This window comes from Phragmites australis, chromosome 13, assembly GCF_958298935.1.
Source record: "Phragmites australis chromosome 13, lpPhrAust1.1, whole genome shotgun sequence".
Classification (NCBI taxonomy): domain Eukaryota; kingdom Viridiplantae; phylum Streptophyta; class Magnoliopsida; order Poales; family Poaceae; genus Phragmites; species Phragmites australis.
Genome location: NC_084933.1, coordinates 27,672,789 through 27,693,586, shown reverse-complemented (window position 1 = coordinate 27,693,586; position 20,798 = coordinate 27,672,789). Strand labels below are relative to the sequence as shown.

The window sequence follows — 20,798 nt, the reverse complement described above, 5'->3', positions numbered from 1 at the left end:
GCATATAAAGGGACAGGGTGTTAGGTAAACTAATTAGGCTGCAAATTTTAAAAATTACATATATAATGCTTGGTTAATTTCCTATTTTATTTCATTGTATAAAAAAATCTCATTTTAGTTGGTTGTGTGCACTTCACTACTCTGTCATATATATTTTGCATTCGTCAGAGAGTTTGCTAGCTGTTACTGCTTGGCGTGTCTCTCTTCTGCTTTAGAGAAGAATGAAAAATAACTTCTTGTCCATCTACAGTTGTATTTCTTGGCTGTAAGAATTAAGATGACATCGATTCAGTTTGGTGTCTATGGGTCTGGCTTTGGGTTGAAGGTTTTAATTTGGACGTGTTTTTGTGTAATATATATTTAGATGGATGCATTTAATTGAGAGTTAAATCTCCGTAATTTTTTTAAACATTCAATGATTCATATTCAAGTTTCATGATACAAATATGACGATACAAAAGTGACACTGTAATGCACTTACATTCTTCCGCTTCAGCGAGAGTATCCCCTTTGTGTGAGGAGGGCGATGAATAGAAGAAGATTGGATATTTTGCCATTCAATTTCATGCACCATCACCAATGAGTTCACCTAAAAAAAATGTTGTTATAGTAAATGAGATAATGTACTTCCACACTCTCCCTAACGTGTAAGCTCCCCCACATTCGCATATCTCAGAGTATAAATGGGTAACAATCATTTGTGCAGAGAGTTGTACTCCATCAAGATGGAGCCGTTACCCCCCCCCCCCCCCAGGCGACGGTGAAATCCACCCAAATCCTACCACCAAAAGCCCAAAAATCCCCCAAATTCTCTCCAGATCCTCTCCACCTTCCCCATCCATTGCACAGATCATCCCGTCCCCCGCCCAGAGAGCACCGTTTCCCCATCACCTTCTCTCCCCACACCGGTCGTGCTAGATTTTGTTTTTGTTGTCGCCCCTTCTTCGAGTAGGTCACCGCAAGCCTCAGATTTGAAAATCCAAGTTGGGGTGTGCAAGGAGCATAGTTCCGCCCTTCTGGCGGACAATCAAGCTCACAGAGCCGAGCCCCTCCTTCGTCGCAGCTATGCAGATGTGGTGCTGGGTGGGCGGATCGTCTCTGCCGTGTCGGTTCGTGGCCAGAGGTCTCGCCCTATGTCACCCCCATGGCATGGCCACCCAGATAGCTTGGCCATGGTGCAAAGGCAGAAAGATGGACACTGCTGCAGCTTCAGAGGCGTCAATTCTACCTCCTCGAGCCCTTCAACAGTGTTTTCGCGGTCAGAGGAGTCTTCTCAGCAAAAAGGAAGGAAACTTACTGCAGATCTGCCTGCCCACCAACCGTGTAGCGGCTACGGAGAAGAGCTTCTTCACCGTCCAGGAAAAGGAGTGATGAGCTCAGCAAAGCCTTGAGTCTTCAGGATGCAGATATTGGCAGACGCATTCAAGAGGGCCACCCACCTACATTTCCCCTTAGAAGCAACAAGCTCTGCGCTTCTGCTGAGAGCGGAAACAGAGGCAATCTTCAGACCTCCCGTGTTGTCTCCCATTCGGTGGCAGAGCGTTGGGCTCGAGATCCCGATTGCAAGCCGGAGAGATGGAACTTGGTGAAGCCGAAATTCTGGTGGCGGAAGCAGCCTGAGCATTCAAGTCCACCATCTGCCGGAAGGTCTTTCAAAGAATCGAAGTTAAAGAAGAGTTTGAATGCGAACCTATTTCCAAGCTGGCTCCAAGGTAGATGCTTCAATTGCTTTGCTTCAGACCACAAGGCAGCCTCATGCCGGGATCCTGCAAAATGCTGGGTTTGCAAACGCCTAGGGCACCAGTCTTATGAGTGCAAGAACACCCAGGCCAGAACAGTTCACCACAAAGAACCTGCTGCTCCCACAAATCGAACTGAGCTGCCGCAGAAAGCTTCGCAAGAAATTCGCCCTCAGTCCACAAATAGCAACGCTCATTCTCTGCCTCCACCCAGTCCTTCTGAGATGGCTCGCTTCCCTGGAGACCCTGCGGCGAGGCCATTGGAGGACTTCGTCGCGGCCTCGGCCATGGGCTACATCGAGAGGAGGAAGGAGATGCTCCTGGAGAGGGCGGCCGTTTGCTGGTTGGCTGGGGCTCGGCCTCAGATGGAGCCCTCAGTCCTCTCAGGTGCTCTGGTGATGCAGCTCCGGGTGGTTGTTCATGAGTGCCAGTTGACAAAGCACCACCCGGAGGATTTCCTTATCATTTTCAGAAGCAGAAGGGTCAGAGATGAGGTGCTCAATGCCCAGCCGTTGTCCTACAGAGGCTGGGAGTTCCGATTCGCGCCTTGGAATGAGAGAAGGTATGCTGAATCATCCGGCTGGGGATTCCGGGTTCGACTGCGTATTGAAGGTCTTCCGGCTCATGCTTGGTTTGAAGAGGTTGCGGCCCTAGTCATTGGCAAGCGTTGTGCTCTGCATTATGTGAAAGAGCAGTCCAGGAGAAGGGAGCGCACGAGGATGTACGATCTTTGGGCTTGGTGCAGTAGGCCTGAGCTCGTCCTGAAGATTGTCTGGCTGACTATCCCTGAGGCAGATCGTGAGCTCCCCCCGATCTCTATTCGGGATGGGGTGGAGCTGCATCATGACTGGCCTACAGATGTCAAGAGGGGCCAAACTTACAGGCTCTTCATCCACATGGAGATCATCCAGGATCTGGCGTTCCTCACCGACAACCCTCAAGCTCCGAGGCTCACCAACAGGCGCTGGGAACGACTGCTTGATTGGCAATTTGGTGTCCCCGATGGGGGCGCTCAGCCCGACCACGTTCCTCAGCGGCCATGTCGCCGGGAGGGAGGTGGCCGCCGGGACAACGAAGATGGGGCTAATGATGATCACCCCCGGAGAGGTCAGTGCCGTCACTGAAGCCGTTCTCTGTGGTCACACCTCTCGCGCCCTTGTCGCGATGAGGGCAGTGCCGTGCATGCGGGAGAATACCGTGGCAGGTTTGGGAGGCGTGTGGACAACCATGCGCCCTACCTTTCAAGATCGCCGCCCAGAAGCCTGGTCCGGCGCACTGTCCATGGAGTTCAAAAGATGCAGTGGCGCAAGAAGGTGTCTTTTGCATCGCCAGTTGCCAAGTTCTGCTTCCCACCCCGCCAGAAGCTTTGTTCTCATCTTCATGAAGGTGAAATGTCGATGTTGCGAGCCTCTGCAGTCAAGTTGCAGTGCCAGGTCCATTTGGGTTTTGATCCTATGCTTCATGAGTTGGCCGTCACCCCCTTGCTTTCAGGTCTACAGAGTCTTCCAGTTACGGAGTCGGCTCCAACAACCTTCCTGCTACCTCAGTCGGTCTCTCCCGAGACGTTGGATGCTCAAGGTGACTTGACCGGCAACATCAACCTGCAGGAGCCCGCCCAAGGCGAAGGTGAAAGCTTTGAAGACCATACTCCACCTCCATCCTCTCCGCGTGGGGATCCTAAGCTGCTCACCTACGCGGCCGAGCGTGAGCTCTAAGGGAGCGGTGTAGAAGATGTTTGTAAAGCAGAACATGGAGGCCAAGCGACTGTGATCAACTCAGGCCCTCTCACGGGCAACCCCGAGGTACTTTCGGTGGATGGTTTCATTGACAATGTCTCCATGGCCCCTGCGCCCCCTCTCTGCACAGAGATTCCTGTCTCAAGTTCCCCCACCTGTGCTTCTTCTCAATGCAACCCGCAGATGCATAGGCGTAGCAATAGAGTTGCAAGCAAACCCAATAGAGGCAAAACTACAGAACAACTTGCGTAAGAAGTCCTGGCAAAGAAACTTGTTGAGCTCTCTCCGACAAATTCGCCTAACAAATCGTTATCTGACCATTACTTGCAGCGATTCCAGCAGCAGCTGTCCAAGACGGCGATGGAGGTCATCACGATGCTGGTAGAGAAAGGAAACCACACCAAGCTCAAGAAATCAAAGAAGGTGGCACCCGTGGAGGGTACTTCGATGTGATAGACCAGAATCAAGTGAGAAGAAGGGGCATCGTCGTTTTCATACATGTCTGTATCTGTGTGTTGTTCATCTATGCTTGTATCGGCAAGAGGGTGTCGTAGACTATGTTCAGTGCTAGTGCGTTGTGTCTTGTGTGTCTTTCGGCCCCCAGTCAGGCAGATGTTGTTGCTGCTCGGGCCTTCTTCAGTGCTGCTAGTGGTTGGAGATGTTGCACCAGGAAGACAAGGGAATGCGCTTGGAGACAAAACGTGTGGAAGACAAGCTATGCGAGCTGCCTTTCGGTGCTCTCGTCCAATTTTGTAACTTCTCATCCCTTGGATCAGTACCAGAGTTGTTGTCCTGTGTTGTTCTAATGGCTCAAACAAATTGCAATATTTTGTGCTGGAACGTCAGGGGTCTGAACGCCCCGGCTAGAAGGGCATCGGTGCGGAACTTAGTGTTTACCACGGCAGCCAAAATCATCTGCTTGCAAGAAACAAAATTGCAAGTATGCTCTCAACAAGATGTGATGGAAATACTGGGAAGTGATTTCGCGTAATCCTTTGCTTTCCTCCCGTCCCTGGGTGCAAGCGGCGGGATCCTTCTTGCTTGTTCTTCTAGTCACTTCTCACTAGGTAATATCATAACAACAGAGCACTCTATTTCAGCCACCATCACTATGCTCAACGACAATGTTTCTTGGTCGATCTCCACTGTGTACGGTCCACAATCAGAAGAACAGAAACTTGCTTTCCTAGAGGAGCTGAAAGGGATGAAACCTCATATGAGGGATGAATGGATGTTGTTGGGAGACTTCAATCTTATTTACAAAGCTGAGGATAAAAGTAACGGCCGTCTAAATCACCGCTTGATGGGTAAATTCAAAAGAACCATAGACGAGCTTCAGGTTAGGGAGATGCCGCTCCGTGGAAGGCGTTTTACATGGAGTAATGAACAAGAATCCCCTACTCTCACTCGGATTGATCGCTGTTTTGTCACACCAGAATGGGATCTCATGTTCCCCAAAGCAGACATTCACGCTCTCACATCAGCGGCCTCCGATCACTGCGCCCTGCTAGTCTGAGGTGAGGAGGATTCAGTCAAGTATACAGGTTTCCATTTTGAATCGTTCTGGGTGAGGATGCCAAACTTCCTGGAAACAGTACAGTCAGCATGGGATCAACCTTTAAACATCCTGAATCCCCTTCTGCGGTTTTGGATCAAGTTGAACAGAACAACCAAAGCTCTGAAGATATGGGCACGCCAGTCAATTGGAAATACTAAGCTGCGGTTGGCGATTGCAATATCTTCCGATTGGATGTGGCTCAAGAGGAAAGGTTGCTAACCTCGGATGAGTTAGAATTCAGACGACAAATGAAGAAAAAAGTGCTCGGTCTTGCGGCAATCGAACGCACTCGTTTAAGGCAGCACTCGAGATTGTCTTGGGTGAGGAAGGGTGACACGAACTCAAAAAAAATTCAGATCAGAGCAAATGCAAGAAGAAGAAAGCATTTCATCCACTCCCTACAAACGGAAAACGGGACAGTGAGTAATTCAGAACAGAAGCAAGCTGAACTTCTAAGGTATTTCAAAGGGCAATTAGGAACCAATAATCAAAGAGACCTTTGCCTCCGATGGGATCAATTGGGGTATCAAAGAATCAATTTGTCCAACCTTGAGCAGCCTTTTATGGAGGAAGAAATAGAGCAATCTATTAAGAACATGCCTGTCGGAGGATAAACTCCTGTCGCAGGGATCCCGAGAGACCCCTTTTTAAAGATTCGGCCGGGGGGATGATCCTGAACGAGCTTGTCTGGGAAATAGATGAGAGCGGAAATAAATGCAGTGGCTGGTGGTGGGAGATGATCGTCCTAGTGCAAGAAAGATGGGTGCACCGGGGTTTAGACAGGTTCGGGCCGCACGGAGGCGTAACACCCTACTCCTGTGTGAGTGCTATACCTTTCCTTGAAGGGAATTCTTCAAGGATGTATCTGGTTACAGGGGTGAGCTGTCTACAGAGAGCTTGAGACTCTCGCATTCTAACTTGGCTCGAGCTTGTTTGTGATGTTCTTCGTCTTTTGATCTGAGCTTCGGGTGCTTCTTGAGGGTTGTCGGGGGTTTTCTTCGCGGTGTTTTCGGTCTGTCTTCAGAGAGCCTCCGGATTGTCTATCGAGAGCTTCGGGGTCTGTCTTTATGTGTTCTCCATCCTTTCCTTTTATAGGCGCGCCGACCTCGACTTATCCTGAATGGGAAAGAGGGGGCGCGAGTGCCAAGGCGCCACGGAGAAAGGCGTCATCATTCCGTCTTGGCGAAGTGACAGAGGCGGTGGAAAAATGCGGCGTGCATCCGACCATCCGTCACTGTAGATGTCCTCCGGCGCTATTAAGAGGGCCCACCGGGCAGCCACAGAGGTGTCCGGTGCGCCCACCCTGTCTTGTTCTTCTGCCGGGGCAGGGTGGCAGGCAGAGCGCTTCGATTTTGGCAACGTTATCCCGAGGCACCCGGGTGAAACGGGACGGGACCCGTGCATTTAATGGTCCCACGCCCCCCTGCCAGAGCATGGCAGGGTCTGACACTAGGGCGTGGGTAGCTGAGAATGTCAGGATGTCAGGATATCAGGCCGCGCGTGCCTATTAAATGCGGCATTGGGCCTTTGACTGGCTGACACCCCGACGATGGGACCCTTCGGGTCGTCGGACGATCTTGCGCGAACCTTCGGTGAGACCTTCGGTGGCTGCTACGTGCAGCCCCGAGCACTCTCTCCCGAGCACTTGGGGGGAAACCTTCGGGGAACCGAGTCCTCGGGGGCTGCCACGTGCAGCCCCGAGTACTCTCTCCCGAGCACTTGGCTGTTTGTATCATCGGGGGATTACAATATTCGGGGGTAGGCGAGGACCCTTCCGAGTACTTCCTTCCCGGTACTTGGACTCTGCGGGTCATCGGGGAACTGGGGTGCTCGGGAACCAGAGGCGGCGGCCCCGAGCACCTTCTCCCGGGACTTAGCTTCTTCTTATCTTGCAGGGTGGACCTCGCGGGATGGTGACGCGTGGCGGATGGCCGGCCCGGTCTCGGGACTCAGGGACCCCTGGTTCCTGATACACCGACAATGCCAAATGAAAAATCTCCCGGTCCAGATGGTTTCATGGGGATCTTCTACAAATCATGCTGGCACATTATAAAAGAAGATATGGTGGAAGCTGTTAAATGTTTCCATAGCCTCAATGTCCCTGATCTTGCTCTCATGAATGAGGCAAACATCCTTCTTCTGCCAAAAAAAAGGTGAAGCCTTGAAAGTGGCCGACTATCGTCCAATTAGTCTGATAAATAGCGTTTCAAAGATCATAACCAAGCTTCTAGCTAACAGACCTGGGGAAGAAACTAAAAGACATTGTGTCAATTAGCCAAAGCGCATTTATAAAAAAGTGATGCATCCATGACAATTTCATCTATGTTCAGAACATAATTCGAGAGCTGCAGAGGTCCAAGAAACCGGCCCTCTTCATCAAATTGGATATTTTGAAAGCTTTTGACTCGGTAAATTGGCCTTATCTACTTGATGTTATGCAAGCCATAGGTTTTGGTCAGAGATGGAGAGATTGGATTTCGGCGCTCCTCAGCTCATCAACCTCTCGTGTTCTCCTCAATGGCCAGCCGGGAAAATCGATTCAGCATGCGAGAGGCCTTCTCCAAGGAGACCCCCTCTCGCCGATGCTTTTCATCCTAGCCATAGACCCCTTGCAGCGTTTAATTGAGCTTGCGGCACAAAAGAACATCATCAAACCAGTCCTTCCTCGTCGGGCAAGCATGAGATGCTCCCTTTACGCGGATGGCGTGGCCATTTTTGCTCGTCCTGAAACCTCTGAACTCACGGCCCTTAGCAGACTTTTATCCATTTTCGAGAGATGCTCCGGCCTAGCGACAAATATGCAGAAGACAGAGATTTACCCAATTTGCTGTGAGGAGATCAACACTGATACTCTGCTACAAAACTTCCCGGGGAAGATATGTGACTTTCCATGTCGTTATCTGGGACTACCACTGCATACAAGAAGGTTAACCAAAGCAGAAACTCAACCGGTGATCGACAAGCTAGGAAGTAGGCTACCGGGTTGGAAAGAAAAGTTTCTGTCACTTGCGGGAAGAGAAACCTTGGTTAAGACGGTCTTGTCCTCGCAGCCGATTTACTTCCTCACGGTCTTTCCCTCAAAAAATGGCTAGCCAAAAAGATTGACCGCATTCGAAGAGCGTTCCTTTGGAGAGGAGAAGAGCCAAAGAAGGTCACGGGAGGGCATTGCCTTGTAAACTGGAGCACAGTTCGCTTGCCTAAGACCCTCGGCGGTTTGGGCATTTTAGAGTTGCATCTTTTTGCCCGGGCTCTTCGGATCAGATGGCTATGGTTTGGATGTAAGGAAGAAGAACGACCTTGGTCACATATGCAGCTTCCTTGTGATAAATCAGACCAAGATCTGTTCAATGCTTCAACAATTGTTACATTAGGTGACGGAAAAAAAAACACTCTTCTGGCAGTCAAGTTGGATCAACGGACAAGCTCCTAAGAACATTGCCCCAAACGTTTATGAAAAGTCCAAAAGGAAAAAACAACTTGTCTGCAAGGCACTCTCAAACCACAATTGGATTAGATGGCTCGGTCCAATTGAAACTCAAGTGGAACTTAACCAAATGACTTTGCTATGGGAACACTTGCAAGATATGGTCATTTCAGAGGACACTCCGGATCACATCACTTGGAGTTGGACTGAGAACGGCGAATACTCGACGAAAAGTGCATAGCACATACAGTTTATGGGCAAGTTCAGAAGATATAACATGACGAACATTTGGAAAGCAAAAGCGGAACCCAAATGCAAAAACTTTTCTTGGATCCTATTACAAAACAAGATTCTAACGGGGGATAATTTGGCAAAGTGTGGGTGGGGGGATTCTTCAGTTTGCTGACTGTGTGACCAGAGGACGAAACGACTAATCATCTTTGCAAAGACTGTTCTTTTTCGAAAGGAACTTGGCAATTGATCTGTTCTTGATTCGACTTGGAACAGACCCCCCAGTTGGACTCGCAAGCTGATGCGCTAGTTCTGTAGTTAATCTATATGAGATTTTTTTTTCCTTTTCTTCTAATCTATAAAAAAAATCAGCAGAGCTGCTGTCCCTTCGAAAAAACAATCATTTGTGCAAGAGCCAAGTTTTAAAGTCAGGACCTTTTATTTTAATAACATTGATCGAGATTTATGCACCAACTAGTGCACCAAAAGGACTAGTGCACCAAAAGGCTTACGAGTTACAAGTTCGACAAGCTTTTGGACGAATTTGTATGTAAGTTTAACTCTCTCTATCTCTCTCTCCGTCTCTGTCTGTGTCTCTCTCTGTCTCCGTCTAGTGACGCACGCATTCGAAACCATCACGTAGCTTACCTTGTTGTGGGCGTGACAGGTAACCAACCATACGTCAACGTGAGTCTTGTGCACGAGTGGTTGCTCGGTTCGGTTCAGCTGCCTCTGAAAGTCTGGAAGTCTGAACGTTGCAACGGCACCATGTGGCTTGGGGTGTTAGGGAGTTTGGTCTATATGATCAACACTAAACACTTCAGTTTCGAGCAATCAGATGAAGGTCTGCTGGTCGATCTCATAACTCCCTCTCCTAGCAGGCTTCCAAAAAAAACTCCCTCTCCTAGCTAGCTTCTCGCACGTTTCCCTCCCAACCTTTTGGCCATCACCGCAAATGTTGAGTATCCTTTGTATTGTTACTCAAATAGTTTAGACTTTGAACTCTGATAGAGAGAGAGAGACCAAGCAAGCAAGCCAACCAGAGAACAGTTTCATAGATAGAAATGGATGGACAATATGTGGAGGAACTGCATACCTTTTTTCTTAGAGAAATTTTACGGTGGTCCAAAATTAGAGAGAGACCCAAGCAAGCAAGCCAACCAGAGAACAGTTTCATAGATAGAAATGGATGGACAATATGTGGAGGAACTGCATACCCTTTTTCTTAGAGAAATTTTACGGTGGTCCAAAATTAGAGAGAGAGAGACCCAAGCAAGCAAGCCAACCAGAGAACAGTTTCATAGATAGAAATGGATGGACAATATGTGGAGGAACTACATACCTTTTTTCTTAGAGAAATTTTACGGTGATCCAAAATTAGAGAGAGAGAGACCCAAGCAAGCAAGCCAACCAGAGAACAGTTTCATAGATAGAAATGGATGGACAATATGTGGAGGAACTGCATACCTTTTTTCTTAGAGAAATTTTACGGTGGTCCAAAATTAGAGAGAGAGAGAGAGACCCAAGCAAGCAAGCCAACCAGAGAACAGTTTCATAGATAGAAATGGATGGACAATATGTGGAGGAACTGCATACCTTTTTTCTTAGAGAAATTTTACGGTGGTCCAAAATTAGAGAGAGAGATCCAAGCAAGCAAGCCAACCAGAGAACAGTTTCATAGATAGAAATGGATGGACAATATGTGGAGGAACTGCATACTTTTTTTCTTAGAGAAATTTTATGGTGGTCCAAAATTAATATGAGCCATCTTATGGTGGTCCAAAATTAATATGAGCCATCTAGTCCAATGGTCCAGATTAGTAAGGATACTACTCATTTCTCATCGGTAGTATAGGTAGTATATGTGAGTAGTATGGTTGTTTCGCGGATTCGAAACGTCAAGCGTTTGAATTTGTATTTGAAATTATGTATGTAATATTGCGGGCGTGCCAGTATACAGAGTATACAAAAGACAGGATACAATGTAATGGAATTGTAACTTTATTCATTCATATTGAATTCATAAAGTACATCTTTCGATTACACTTGTTTTACTCCTCAAACGCACACGCTATCTGACTATCTTCATGATTTGGCGATTGCTTTGTCTTGGTTCCCGTGGCCTCGTGGGGCTCTCCGGTTAATTACGCCCATCTCCGGGCTACCTCCGATTAAGTGCGCTGGCGGTCGTCATCCCGAGGTCGTCTCCGAGTCTGCAAGGCTGTAGTCACACGCAACAAAGACCAAGCAAAGTGAGCGTTAGAAATAAAAGCAGTAAAGAATGGGATCACAGTCTAGCATAAGCTTTTTGGACTGTTTATGTATCCCGAATCATCATCGACCACATAGGCCTCAGAATTGTGTTTTTTATGAAGAGATGGGCTAGGAGCGCGGCACGACATGTAGCTTCGACCGAAAGTAGCAGCATGGCCACAACCGGGAGCTCCGACGCCGTGCTTGACTCACTAGCTCCTCTTTGGGCCTCGGACTTGTCCTCATCGGCCGTCTTTGAAAAGCAACTTGCCACAAAGGCGAAGCCACGAAGGCGGGTGATAACACGTGAGCCACAAAGGCATCACACTCTTTGCGAGAAGCATCGAGATCGAACACAGGGCTATTAACAATAGAGTCCACTGAATCATCTTTTCTTTTCTTTTTTGCTTTCTTCTCTTCTCAAACACCAAGCCACCAGTATGTATCCAAACTTACAGTGACAGAGAGGGAGAAGGGGGCAGCATATAAAGATCAAGAAGCCGCCCACAAATACATCAGAATAGCCGAACCTCGATAGGGCAAGCGACTGCAAGCCATGACAGGAGCATCACAGTATCAAACTCATCACCAAAGTGATCACAGCCTGCAATAAGGTGTTATGCGGCAGTAGGGAATAGGACTGCCATCACAGTATAGGGCAAACAGGACTGTTAACAAGATCAGCCACCACACATCAGATCAATGACAGAGGCAATCGGCAAGTATGCTCTTAGCCTCCTCTCACAATGATTAATAAAGAACAGGTATGCTCAGTGCTAAGCAGGAAGGTGCATCAGCAACCTTGCATCAAAGCAACAACAGAGGCAATCGGCAAACAAGCTCATAGCCTCAAGTTTTCTCCCCTGCAGCATATGCTCACTCAGCAAGCCATCACAGAACATCGGAATCCATGGGCCGTAAGAGAAAAGCCACACTTATCCGGTAATCACAAATAGCTATAAGATGAAGCGGCAATAGAGAACCACACCAGTATGAATTATAGCAGTCGGGCCTCAAATTTTTATCACCGGCCAATGACAATCATAGACATATGGCGAGCACAAGTGAGGCACCAGCACGAAGGCTGAGCACACAGAGAGTCAACCGGCCGGGCATAAGCAGGACACCACGGCGAGGGGCACGACAGCCAAAACAGAGAAAAGAATCACAGCGGCCGGGCTTCAGGACGAGCACAACGGCGTCCAACTCTAAATCATGATCATAGCGGTACGATGGCAGCACTGTCAGAGGCTCCCCGACTTTGCTTTACTGCCCAAAGGGCAAACAAGGGGTCAGGCTAAGCATGGTGCAGCAATCGGCCGACGACGGGCGGTAGCACCACGACACGATGGCCGGGGACAAGCGCAAGCACGACTGCAACGCGGTCCGGCGCATGGCACAAGCACACGGATCCGGCATAAACTGAAGGCTCATCAGGACGGCACGATGGCCAGTCGGCGCACCACAAAGCAAACAGACCAGAGGGAGAGGATTGAGGTTAAGGCTCACCAGAGAGGGAGGGATCGGCCACGGGCCTCCGGCCAATCGGCATGGTTGATGGAGAGCAGGATGAAGGCCGATGATGCCGAACTCGACGATGGCAGCGATGGTCCCGTGCGACGGTGACACGAATCCGGCGACGGCGAGCCCTGGCGATGAGCTCGCACGGTGGTTCGGCGAACACCAACGACGGCAAAACTTTGGCGCAGCAGGGCTTCCGCCGAACTCAAAAAAAATTCCTCTCCCTTCCCGGGCACCCCCTCCCTACCTTTTATAGAGGTGGCCCGGGGTCCCCACAGGAGGAGATAAGAGCATGTAGCCGGCCCAAACTCGCAGAAATCACGGCGGCCGAGCTTCATCCGAAGCAATCCCCAAACCGATTTGAAATCGGGGGAAGAGATAGAGATAGAGTCCAACCGAACTCGCCTCAATCCGTTGAGGATCAGAGGGTGAGGCTTGGCTTGGGGGCAGCGCAGCTCGGGCGGGCTCGATTTTGATTGATGTGGAGGCGGCTCGGCTTGGTGCGGTGCGAGCGAGCGGCGGCCCAGGTGGCGGCGCGCTCGGTGGGTGGAGAGGAATAGGAGGCGGGGCGTGTGGATAAGAGAGGGAGGAGGGGAGGAGAAGACGGGCCGACTTGGCCAGGCGCGGGCGCAGCCGAACCGGCGAGCGCGAGAAAGGCGGCACGCATGCCAGGGAGAGAGGCGGCGCGAGAGAGGGAGGAGGAAGAGGAACAGGAGCGACCGGGGCTCCTAGGGCGAGAGGGGATAAGGTGGCCCGGAGTGGGCCGGGCTGGCTTGGTCCGGGAGAAAAGAAGAGAGCCGGGCCGGCCCAAAAGGAGAGAGGCCGGCCGGGCCACTCTCTTCCTCTCTCTGTTTTTTTTTATATGCTGTTGTATATATTTGATGCCAAAATATCGTTCTACAATGGTAGTATTAGGGTTATTTTAGGGAGAAAAATACGTGGCATGAAAGTAATTAACTGTAGTTATATGTCTCTAAATAGAGTAATATTTCATTGTCGTTTTAACATTTTAATCTGCATTCAGCATAAGAGTTCATTTGCTACCCATCGGCTAGGGTTAGCGATCCGACGTTTGCGTCGTCGATCTTTCTATTAGCAAAAGCATGGTGGGTAATTTTAATAAAATTATCATAATTACCAAAATATCGAATTACGTGGATCGTTAGATTAAATTTATACTACCTCCTACCTTTAGGTAGTATGGACCACAGTAAAAGAGCTCTTTTTCTTGGGTGAGTGTGGGCTTCACATGCATGACCTCTATCATCACAATCACATGCTCTACAACTTAACTGCATGTTTGCATGATTGTTGAAATGTTGCAATATATAAACTGCTAATTATTACCCCTTAATTTTCTTTTTCATTGAAAAAAAGTTAGGTTTGTGGAGAAATAAAGATCTTACTATATATGCATATTTTTTGAGCCAGGGAATCTTGTATAGAAAGATGATCACTGCTCCTCGCATAGGACTTCTGACACCATGAACGGCCGGTAGAGAGAATTTGGAGAGAACACACGATGACGACTGCATTGATCTTCAGGTACTTAAAGTACATCTACAATGCGACAAGCTTGTTACAACAAGGTCCAGAGCCTTGTTCCAAAAGAAGAAGAAAAACTCTAGCCAGCTCTATCCATCAAAACAGAAGTTGTTAGCGTGGGTGGATATGCCGGAGCGTGGTGAGGCGACGTGCCGGGCCGCGGCATGCACCGTCCCCCTGCCCAGGCGCCACGCGTCCTCTCACATCTGCCCGGCCGTGCATCGATCGCCGGACGCGGGCGCGCGCGCTAGACGGCTAGCCATGATCCCCGGCACATGCACGTGAACCATTTCGTGACCTTGGTCACCTACATCAAAGGGTGATATGATGTTTAGCGTGCACAGACGGGCCGGGACGAAGAAGATGGGATTGCCCGAAAGATATCTTCCTTTCCTGTCAACCAGATCGAAACTAAAGGCAGTCGATATGGGAAGGCAAGGGAAACGTCGGTCTGACCCAATTATCCCACAGCGAGAGTTATTCTAACCCGTAACATGTCAAAAGAAAATGTAATCTAAGCATTGCATGATGGTACAGCGAGAAACGGGAACTCCACAACACGATGAGAGGTAGCTTTCGAGATGTTAAGAATTGGGATTAAGTACTGGTAGCTGGGTTAGCTTCACTCGGTGAAAGAAACCTGCAGCGTCAACAAGGACAGCCAACTACATTCGAGCACTCACCTCAACAATATTTTTCGTCTATGTTTGTTCGTGCCAACCGCATGCGTCCCAAATCGACAGGTTTATTTGTTCCCTGCACCTGGTAAGACCTTGATGACCTGTTGATGACATCTCGATTACACAGCAAGCGGACCAGTCACATCAAGATAACTACTGGTTAACTCGATCTTGATGGAGAGCTGATTTGAAGCAGAGAGATAAAGATCTATCCCTTTTTTTTTTTTGCCTTTGGTACTGTTTCATCGAGCACTACCTTATGTGCACTGTGCACTGTGCAGTATCGATGTCCTAGGTTGCGGTTCTTGGTAATCCATGCTCACCAACTTTGCAATGCAATTATTGCATCTAATCATATCGCTCGGTCTTGCAGCTTTCGACAGATGGGGTGTCTACAGATTCTAGATCTCTACCGCGTACCAACCAAATTTGTGCAATGAACAAATATCACCGTCGCATCCTGCTGCAGTATCTCCAAAGCAGGCACGGATTCAACTGTGCAGCAGGGGGCTCTAGGCCCCCCCCCCCCTCTCTCTCCCTACTGCCCGTTGCGCCATAAAGCTCTCCTTTAGCCTCCTCTCCATTTTTTGCAAGAGAAGGAGAATAGGAGAAAGATGATATGGAGAAAGAAGAAGAGGGTAGTTGGAGGAAGAAAGAGACAAGTCACTCTTGGATTGCTTGCTAGCTCCGCCTTTGCTCCAAAGGACTCGATCTCCCCTTACTAGTGACCGATGCGATCATAGGAAGCCGGCCAACTCGTGAATGGTGCGTCATCCACTACGTTTATCCGTGCGTTTAGGACATGGATGGACTTAGAGGCGACTCGCTCTCCCTGTCAACCACGTCGTCCTTGATCATCGCGCGCGCACACGTTGTCACACACAGACGTTAGGTGCACCAACAGCCTTGATGGTCCATCCAACGGCATGAGGAGTACCCCATGTTGGCCACTAACAGCCATCTTGGTACCATGCATTCCTCCTTCGAGAGATCGAGCGATTATCACATTTCGGTCACATGGATCTTAGGATAATATCCCGGGCCATGCATCCACTGCACGATCCAGGCTGGGGTTGGGCCTCCTAAACGAGGCCTCAATGAGTTTGTTGCGGCTGCTCTGCAGGTAACGTACATGGAAAAGAGGCTGCAGGTCTGGTAGCGCCACTGTGCCTGGCATGCATGCATACAAGCGAAGAACCAAGAGATGATGGCTGCTTAGAAGCAAGGACAGATGGAATGCACGGGTAGCTCGACTGATGAGGGCATGGCGTGATGACTGTAATTTTTTGGTTCTCTTCAGTTCTAGCTCTGCTGTAAGTTCGTGGCTGCTGCCGGTGCCGGGAGGGCTCTGTGGAAGTGCAAGTCTGCTGGTCACTAGATACGAGGGTACGATATTATTCCCATTGATTAGACAACGTGATATCACGATTACAATAGTGCCGTCGACCCATTTGACTGTCCCCCGCAGTGCTGCGTACATAACAGTACAGTACAAGTACGTGCCACACGTACACGCACGGAACGCAAGGTAAACCACAGACTAGACATGTACACATGCACGATGACGCGATGGCGCCATCAACTTACTAAACATGATCTCGTATGTACCTAGCTTCCCTTGCCACATCAACCGAATATGTAGCTACTCTCCAGGGCTTTGAACACGGTTGGCTCCTCCTCCATCACCGCTACCACCTCCGGCGCCGCGTGGACGTACACCACCCAGTCGCCGTCCCCGCGCGCGCTAGGCATCGGCATGATGTACCCGGCGCCGCCGGGCCAGGGGAAGTGGTACGATGCGAACGCCGGCTGGCCCCACCCGAAGTCGACCTCGCCCACCGGGAGCCGCATCCCCGACGACACCACGCAGGCCGTCGCGTCCTCGCCGTCGCTGCCGCGGCCCAGGTAGGCCCTCGCCACCGTGGGATCGGGCCGCTGGGCCTCGACCCAGTCGACGAGCTCCTGGAAGTGCTCGCCGGTGGCGGCCTCCGTGACCCACCGGTGCACGTCGTTCGCCACGTCGGCGAGGGCCATGCCGCGCAGGTCGTCGGACCCTATGACGCCGTACGGGATGGTCAGGACGTTACCGAAGTAGGCCTTCATGGCGCCGTCACGTCGGAGGCGAGTGCGCCCGTCCACGACCACGCCCATGCAGCACGAACGCTGGCCCATCGAGGCCGCCCTGGCGTGGAGCTGCCACAGGAGGGCCGTGAAAGCCTCAAGCTTCGTGCGTCCGGGCCCCGCCGATTCCTGCAGCGCAGCGACGTCGGCCGAGGACACGCGGTAGATGCGGTTGGCGGCGTCGGGTGCCGTGGCTGGCGGGGCTGGCGCGCAGCTGACAGGGACGAAGAGGCGGTCCGCGAGGGTGCCGGCGCACGTTGGTGACGGTTCACGCGGCGCGAGGAACGAGCGGTGGAAGGACGGACCCGGTGACGCGGAGCTGCCCCGGGCGGCTGCGGCCCACGCGACGAGGAACATGTTGAAGGAGTAGGCGTCGCAGACACGGTGGTCGAAGGAGCAGCCGACGACGACGCCGCCGCACCTGAACTTGGTCACCTGCGTGCATGTATTTATATGAGTGTAACTCTAATAAAGTTAATTACGACTTTTGCTAATACACGTATGAGTGTCCTGCAGTCTTGCGATAAATCTCTTAGGCAGTTGATTAAGTTTGAACTAGAAAAAGTTATTAGGTTCATCGCCATGTTTGGACGTGTCAAACTTTTTCAACTGGTCCTGTGCGTCAGACACATGGAGTTACGGAGTTTAGGCTTTTAAATAAGTTGATTGGTACATACAGTTTAGTATATTATGTACAAATATATAAAAGTTGGTGGAGGGGTGATCGATGAAACATGAAAGTGGCCTACGTACCAATGCAAACTAGAAAATTCCATTGTCGTAGTCATAAGGAAAAAGAACGTTACCAGGCAAACCGGGTACTTCATACCTGACCGTGTTTGTAAATGGCACAACAAATTGCTAGCTTAATTATCTGTTTGAAGGATATAGGATAGAAGTAGTTGACTGCCACATGGAATAGTCTCTCCAAAAGACTTTGAAAGATAACCTTCTTCTTAGGTGAAATGAATCTTAGTGCGTTGGTGAACTATACAAATATACAATTCTATAGCCGTACACGTACGTAGATAATCGAGTTTAATTTCCAATTCAACTTGTAGTTCTGTGCACGTTTGCATGTTAGCGCCGATGATTCGCTACTCGCTAGCTTATTTTTCTTGCGTTTTCTAGGGAGAGAAGATATACATGGAAGTATGGAACCGATCGAACCTGCACGCACATGACGCCGTCCTTCTTCTTGGGCACGAGCTGCTCGACGCTCTCGTCCGGCAGGCCCAGCCTCAGCTCCCGCAGCTCGGCGCCGTCGGCCACCGCCTCCGCGAAGTCCACCCCGCGGCCGCTGCACAGCAGCTCGGGCTCGCCCGCCGCATTTGCCGCCATCTCCCCGGCCAGCGGGTAGTACGCCACCAGCGTCTTCGCCAGCGCCGCCTTCAGGGCTGCCGACGGGTGGTGGCTGCTGCCGGGGTCCGCGTAGCAGAAGAAGACGCCGACGTCGACAGGCGGCAGGATGAGGTCCAGGTTGGATAGCGGCAGGCGGTGCTCCTGCACCGGCAGCGCCGGCGCAACCGTCGAGGCCACCATGACCGTTACCTCGGAGCCATGGCCGTGGCTGCGCCGGCCGTTGGTGATGGCTTCCTTGACCATGTTGCGGGAGAGAGGGAGATCGAGTAGAGAGAGGGAGAGTGTATTTGGTTTGGTTTCAAGCGCAGATGGGATAGAGAGCCTGAAAGTGGGTTTATATAGGATAGCGTGGTTTCAAGCGCATATGGGTGTTACTGTGTTACTGTGTTGTACAGACCCAAAAAAGCAACACGCACGTACTTCGGTACAAGTCAACGCACGGACTTCGGGATTACTTAGGTCTTGTCACGAGATTAAAACTCTCGAGATCCAAAATAAGATGACCGTGTGACGATCGACTATTATATCTTATATTTAAGTTGGGTATATATATTTATATTTCTATAAAATACATGAGTTATAACAGGTTGATGTATTGATGTATTTTTATCGTTCATCTAAATTGATTAAATGATCATCGTACAAAATTGTATCTCATTTTTTTCTTAAAATATATTTAATCTCTCATTATTTATTATATATATATAGACATATAATATTTATTTTTTATACATTCTGAAAATACATTCAACCTCCTATTATTTGTCTTCCATACATACACGTCTAATATTTATCTTTCATATATTTACTGTAAGGTTTCTCCAGAGAGTGCGTCGTTTCCCGAACTTCGTCTACAACGTCGGTTTTCTGGAGAGGGTGTGTTGCCGCCCGCACGTCGCCTCCACCGCCATCCACCACGGAGGTCGCATCCGTCACGCTATCGTTACACCAAGATATTATACGAAAATTATTTTCATCATTTCACAAGTCGCTCACTATCTTGATCGTCCTCACAGCATTACTACGGACAGTCATCCCTAGACGATACGGTACCTCCACCCTCCTATCCAGGTACTAGTCATTCTCCTCCCTCATAAAAATTATGTGATCATGTTGTAAATTTTGTGTATATAAATATCTATTTTGTTTTGATATATTTTTTGCTTCTTCGAATTGCTATATTCTAAATTGATTTCACGTATATAAAACACATATACAATTGCTAGTTTTAAAAGATCAATTCTATTCATTTTGATGTCATCTACAATAGAATATGGAAAGCTTCTAGTAAAATGAGCGGGCAATGTCTAAAAGGTATATAAGATGATAGTAACATCAGAATATAAAGGCCAAAATAATTTATATTGGTTTTTAAATTCAAATATTCAGGACACGGAGACAAATTGAATTCTAAAATATTTCTAAAGAGTAAGCACTATTATTTAACATATTTAAAACATTTTCTCAAGAACGTGCTTAGAGCACCTTTTTCATTTAGAGAATTAGAAGTTTCACAATGCAAGAGAGTGAGTGAGAACACCCCCCCCCCCCCCCCCCCGCCGACGGATCAATCATAGCGTCTATTGCAAAATAAAGAAAAATGGCTCGGCCATCTAATACAAAGCAACATTCTACTTACACCTGCGACTAGCAAGCGTGCATGTAAAATTCACATGAGTATAAAAATAAATTCGATTATTGCAACGCGAGCCACCACTTTTGACAAGAATATTGCATTGTTGATTTCGAAGCTGTGCACGCCTTGATATTTTAATAAACAAGTTGCCTAAACTACCTATACAGTAAGTTGAAATCTTGTTAAGTTGAATGAGCCCCTTTAATCAACACGTTGCTAACAAAATAAAATTAATAATGTATCCTGAGACTCCTTTTCTAGAACTCAATAATGGATGTGATTATCGAAGAGCTGAATCCTGAAATTTTCTAATTTGGCTCCAAAATACATACAAGATCAGGACAGCTGCCTGGGCTCAAACACCCAAGGGATCTCTTCCGTATTTGGGATGCAAGTCGTGGTAAGGAACATGTCCGGTTTATCAACATACTTCTGCATCAACGTTATAGCGTCCACGTATCGGCAACCAGCAAACCACTATAAGCCATTTGGCTCGTTACAGTATCACACTAAGGAGAAAAACCATTAATGTTGCTGTGTTCACATAACAGGAAGTAATCAAGTGTATACGGAGCATGGACTGGGATCATCTATCTTTAGCGCCACAGTATTTTAAACAGTAAAATGTGAGTGATGCTACAGTAATTTGCAACGAATTACTGGCGCGGTGCCTATCTTTGTAGTGAGAGAAAAACAAAAAGGGGTGAGGGCACCGAGCTGTATGTGCAGACCTGAAAACAATGTGAAAAAAAATGAAAACAAGCTTGTCAAACCCATGAAAATTGGTTATTACATGTTTAACCAATATTATAGTTGATACCAGTATTATAGTACTAGTATGTTTCCGGTATAGGACCAAATATGTACCACTCTAGTTGATACCAGCATTATAGGAGTAGTATATGTTCTTAACGTTCTCGAGAAAGAAACAGATATTGATACCAGTATGCTCATGTACTATTCTCTTGATTTTCCTTTTAATTCGGAGCGTT

The 20,798-nt window shown here is 48.8% G+C and overlaps 1 protein-coding gene across 1 annotated transcript; it reads right to left on the bottom strand.

Moving 5' to 3' along the window:
* Window positions 1–16,066: 16,066 nt before the first annotated feature.
* On the bottom strand, window positions 16,067–18,467 carry LOC133888682 (coniferyl alcohol acyltransferase-like). Its single transcript, XM_062329013.1, has 2 exons — window positions 17,979–18,467; window positions 16,067–17,243 (listed from the first exon to the last, which is right to left on the bottom strand). The coding sequence occupies exons 1-2, from the start codon at window positions 18,411–18,413 to the stop codon at window positions 16,314–16,316; spliced, it is 1,365 nt and encodes a 454-aa protein (XP_062184997.1). The 5' UTR covers window positions 18,414–18,467; the 3' UTR covers window positions 16,067–16,313.
* Window positions 18,468–20,798: the final 2,331 nt, after the last annotated feature.

Excerpts from the sequence above, each read along its gene's own strand:
- LOC133888682 (XM_062329013.1), bottom strand. The coding sequence starts at position 18,413 with ATGGTCAAGGAAGCCATCACCAACGGCCGGCGCAGCCACGGCCATGGC. Across the intron at positions 17,244-17,978 it reads ACGGCGTCATGTGCGTGCAG|GTGACCAAGTTCAGGTGCGG; the intron begins GTTCGATCGGTT and ends ACATGCACGCAG.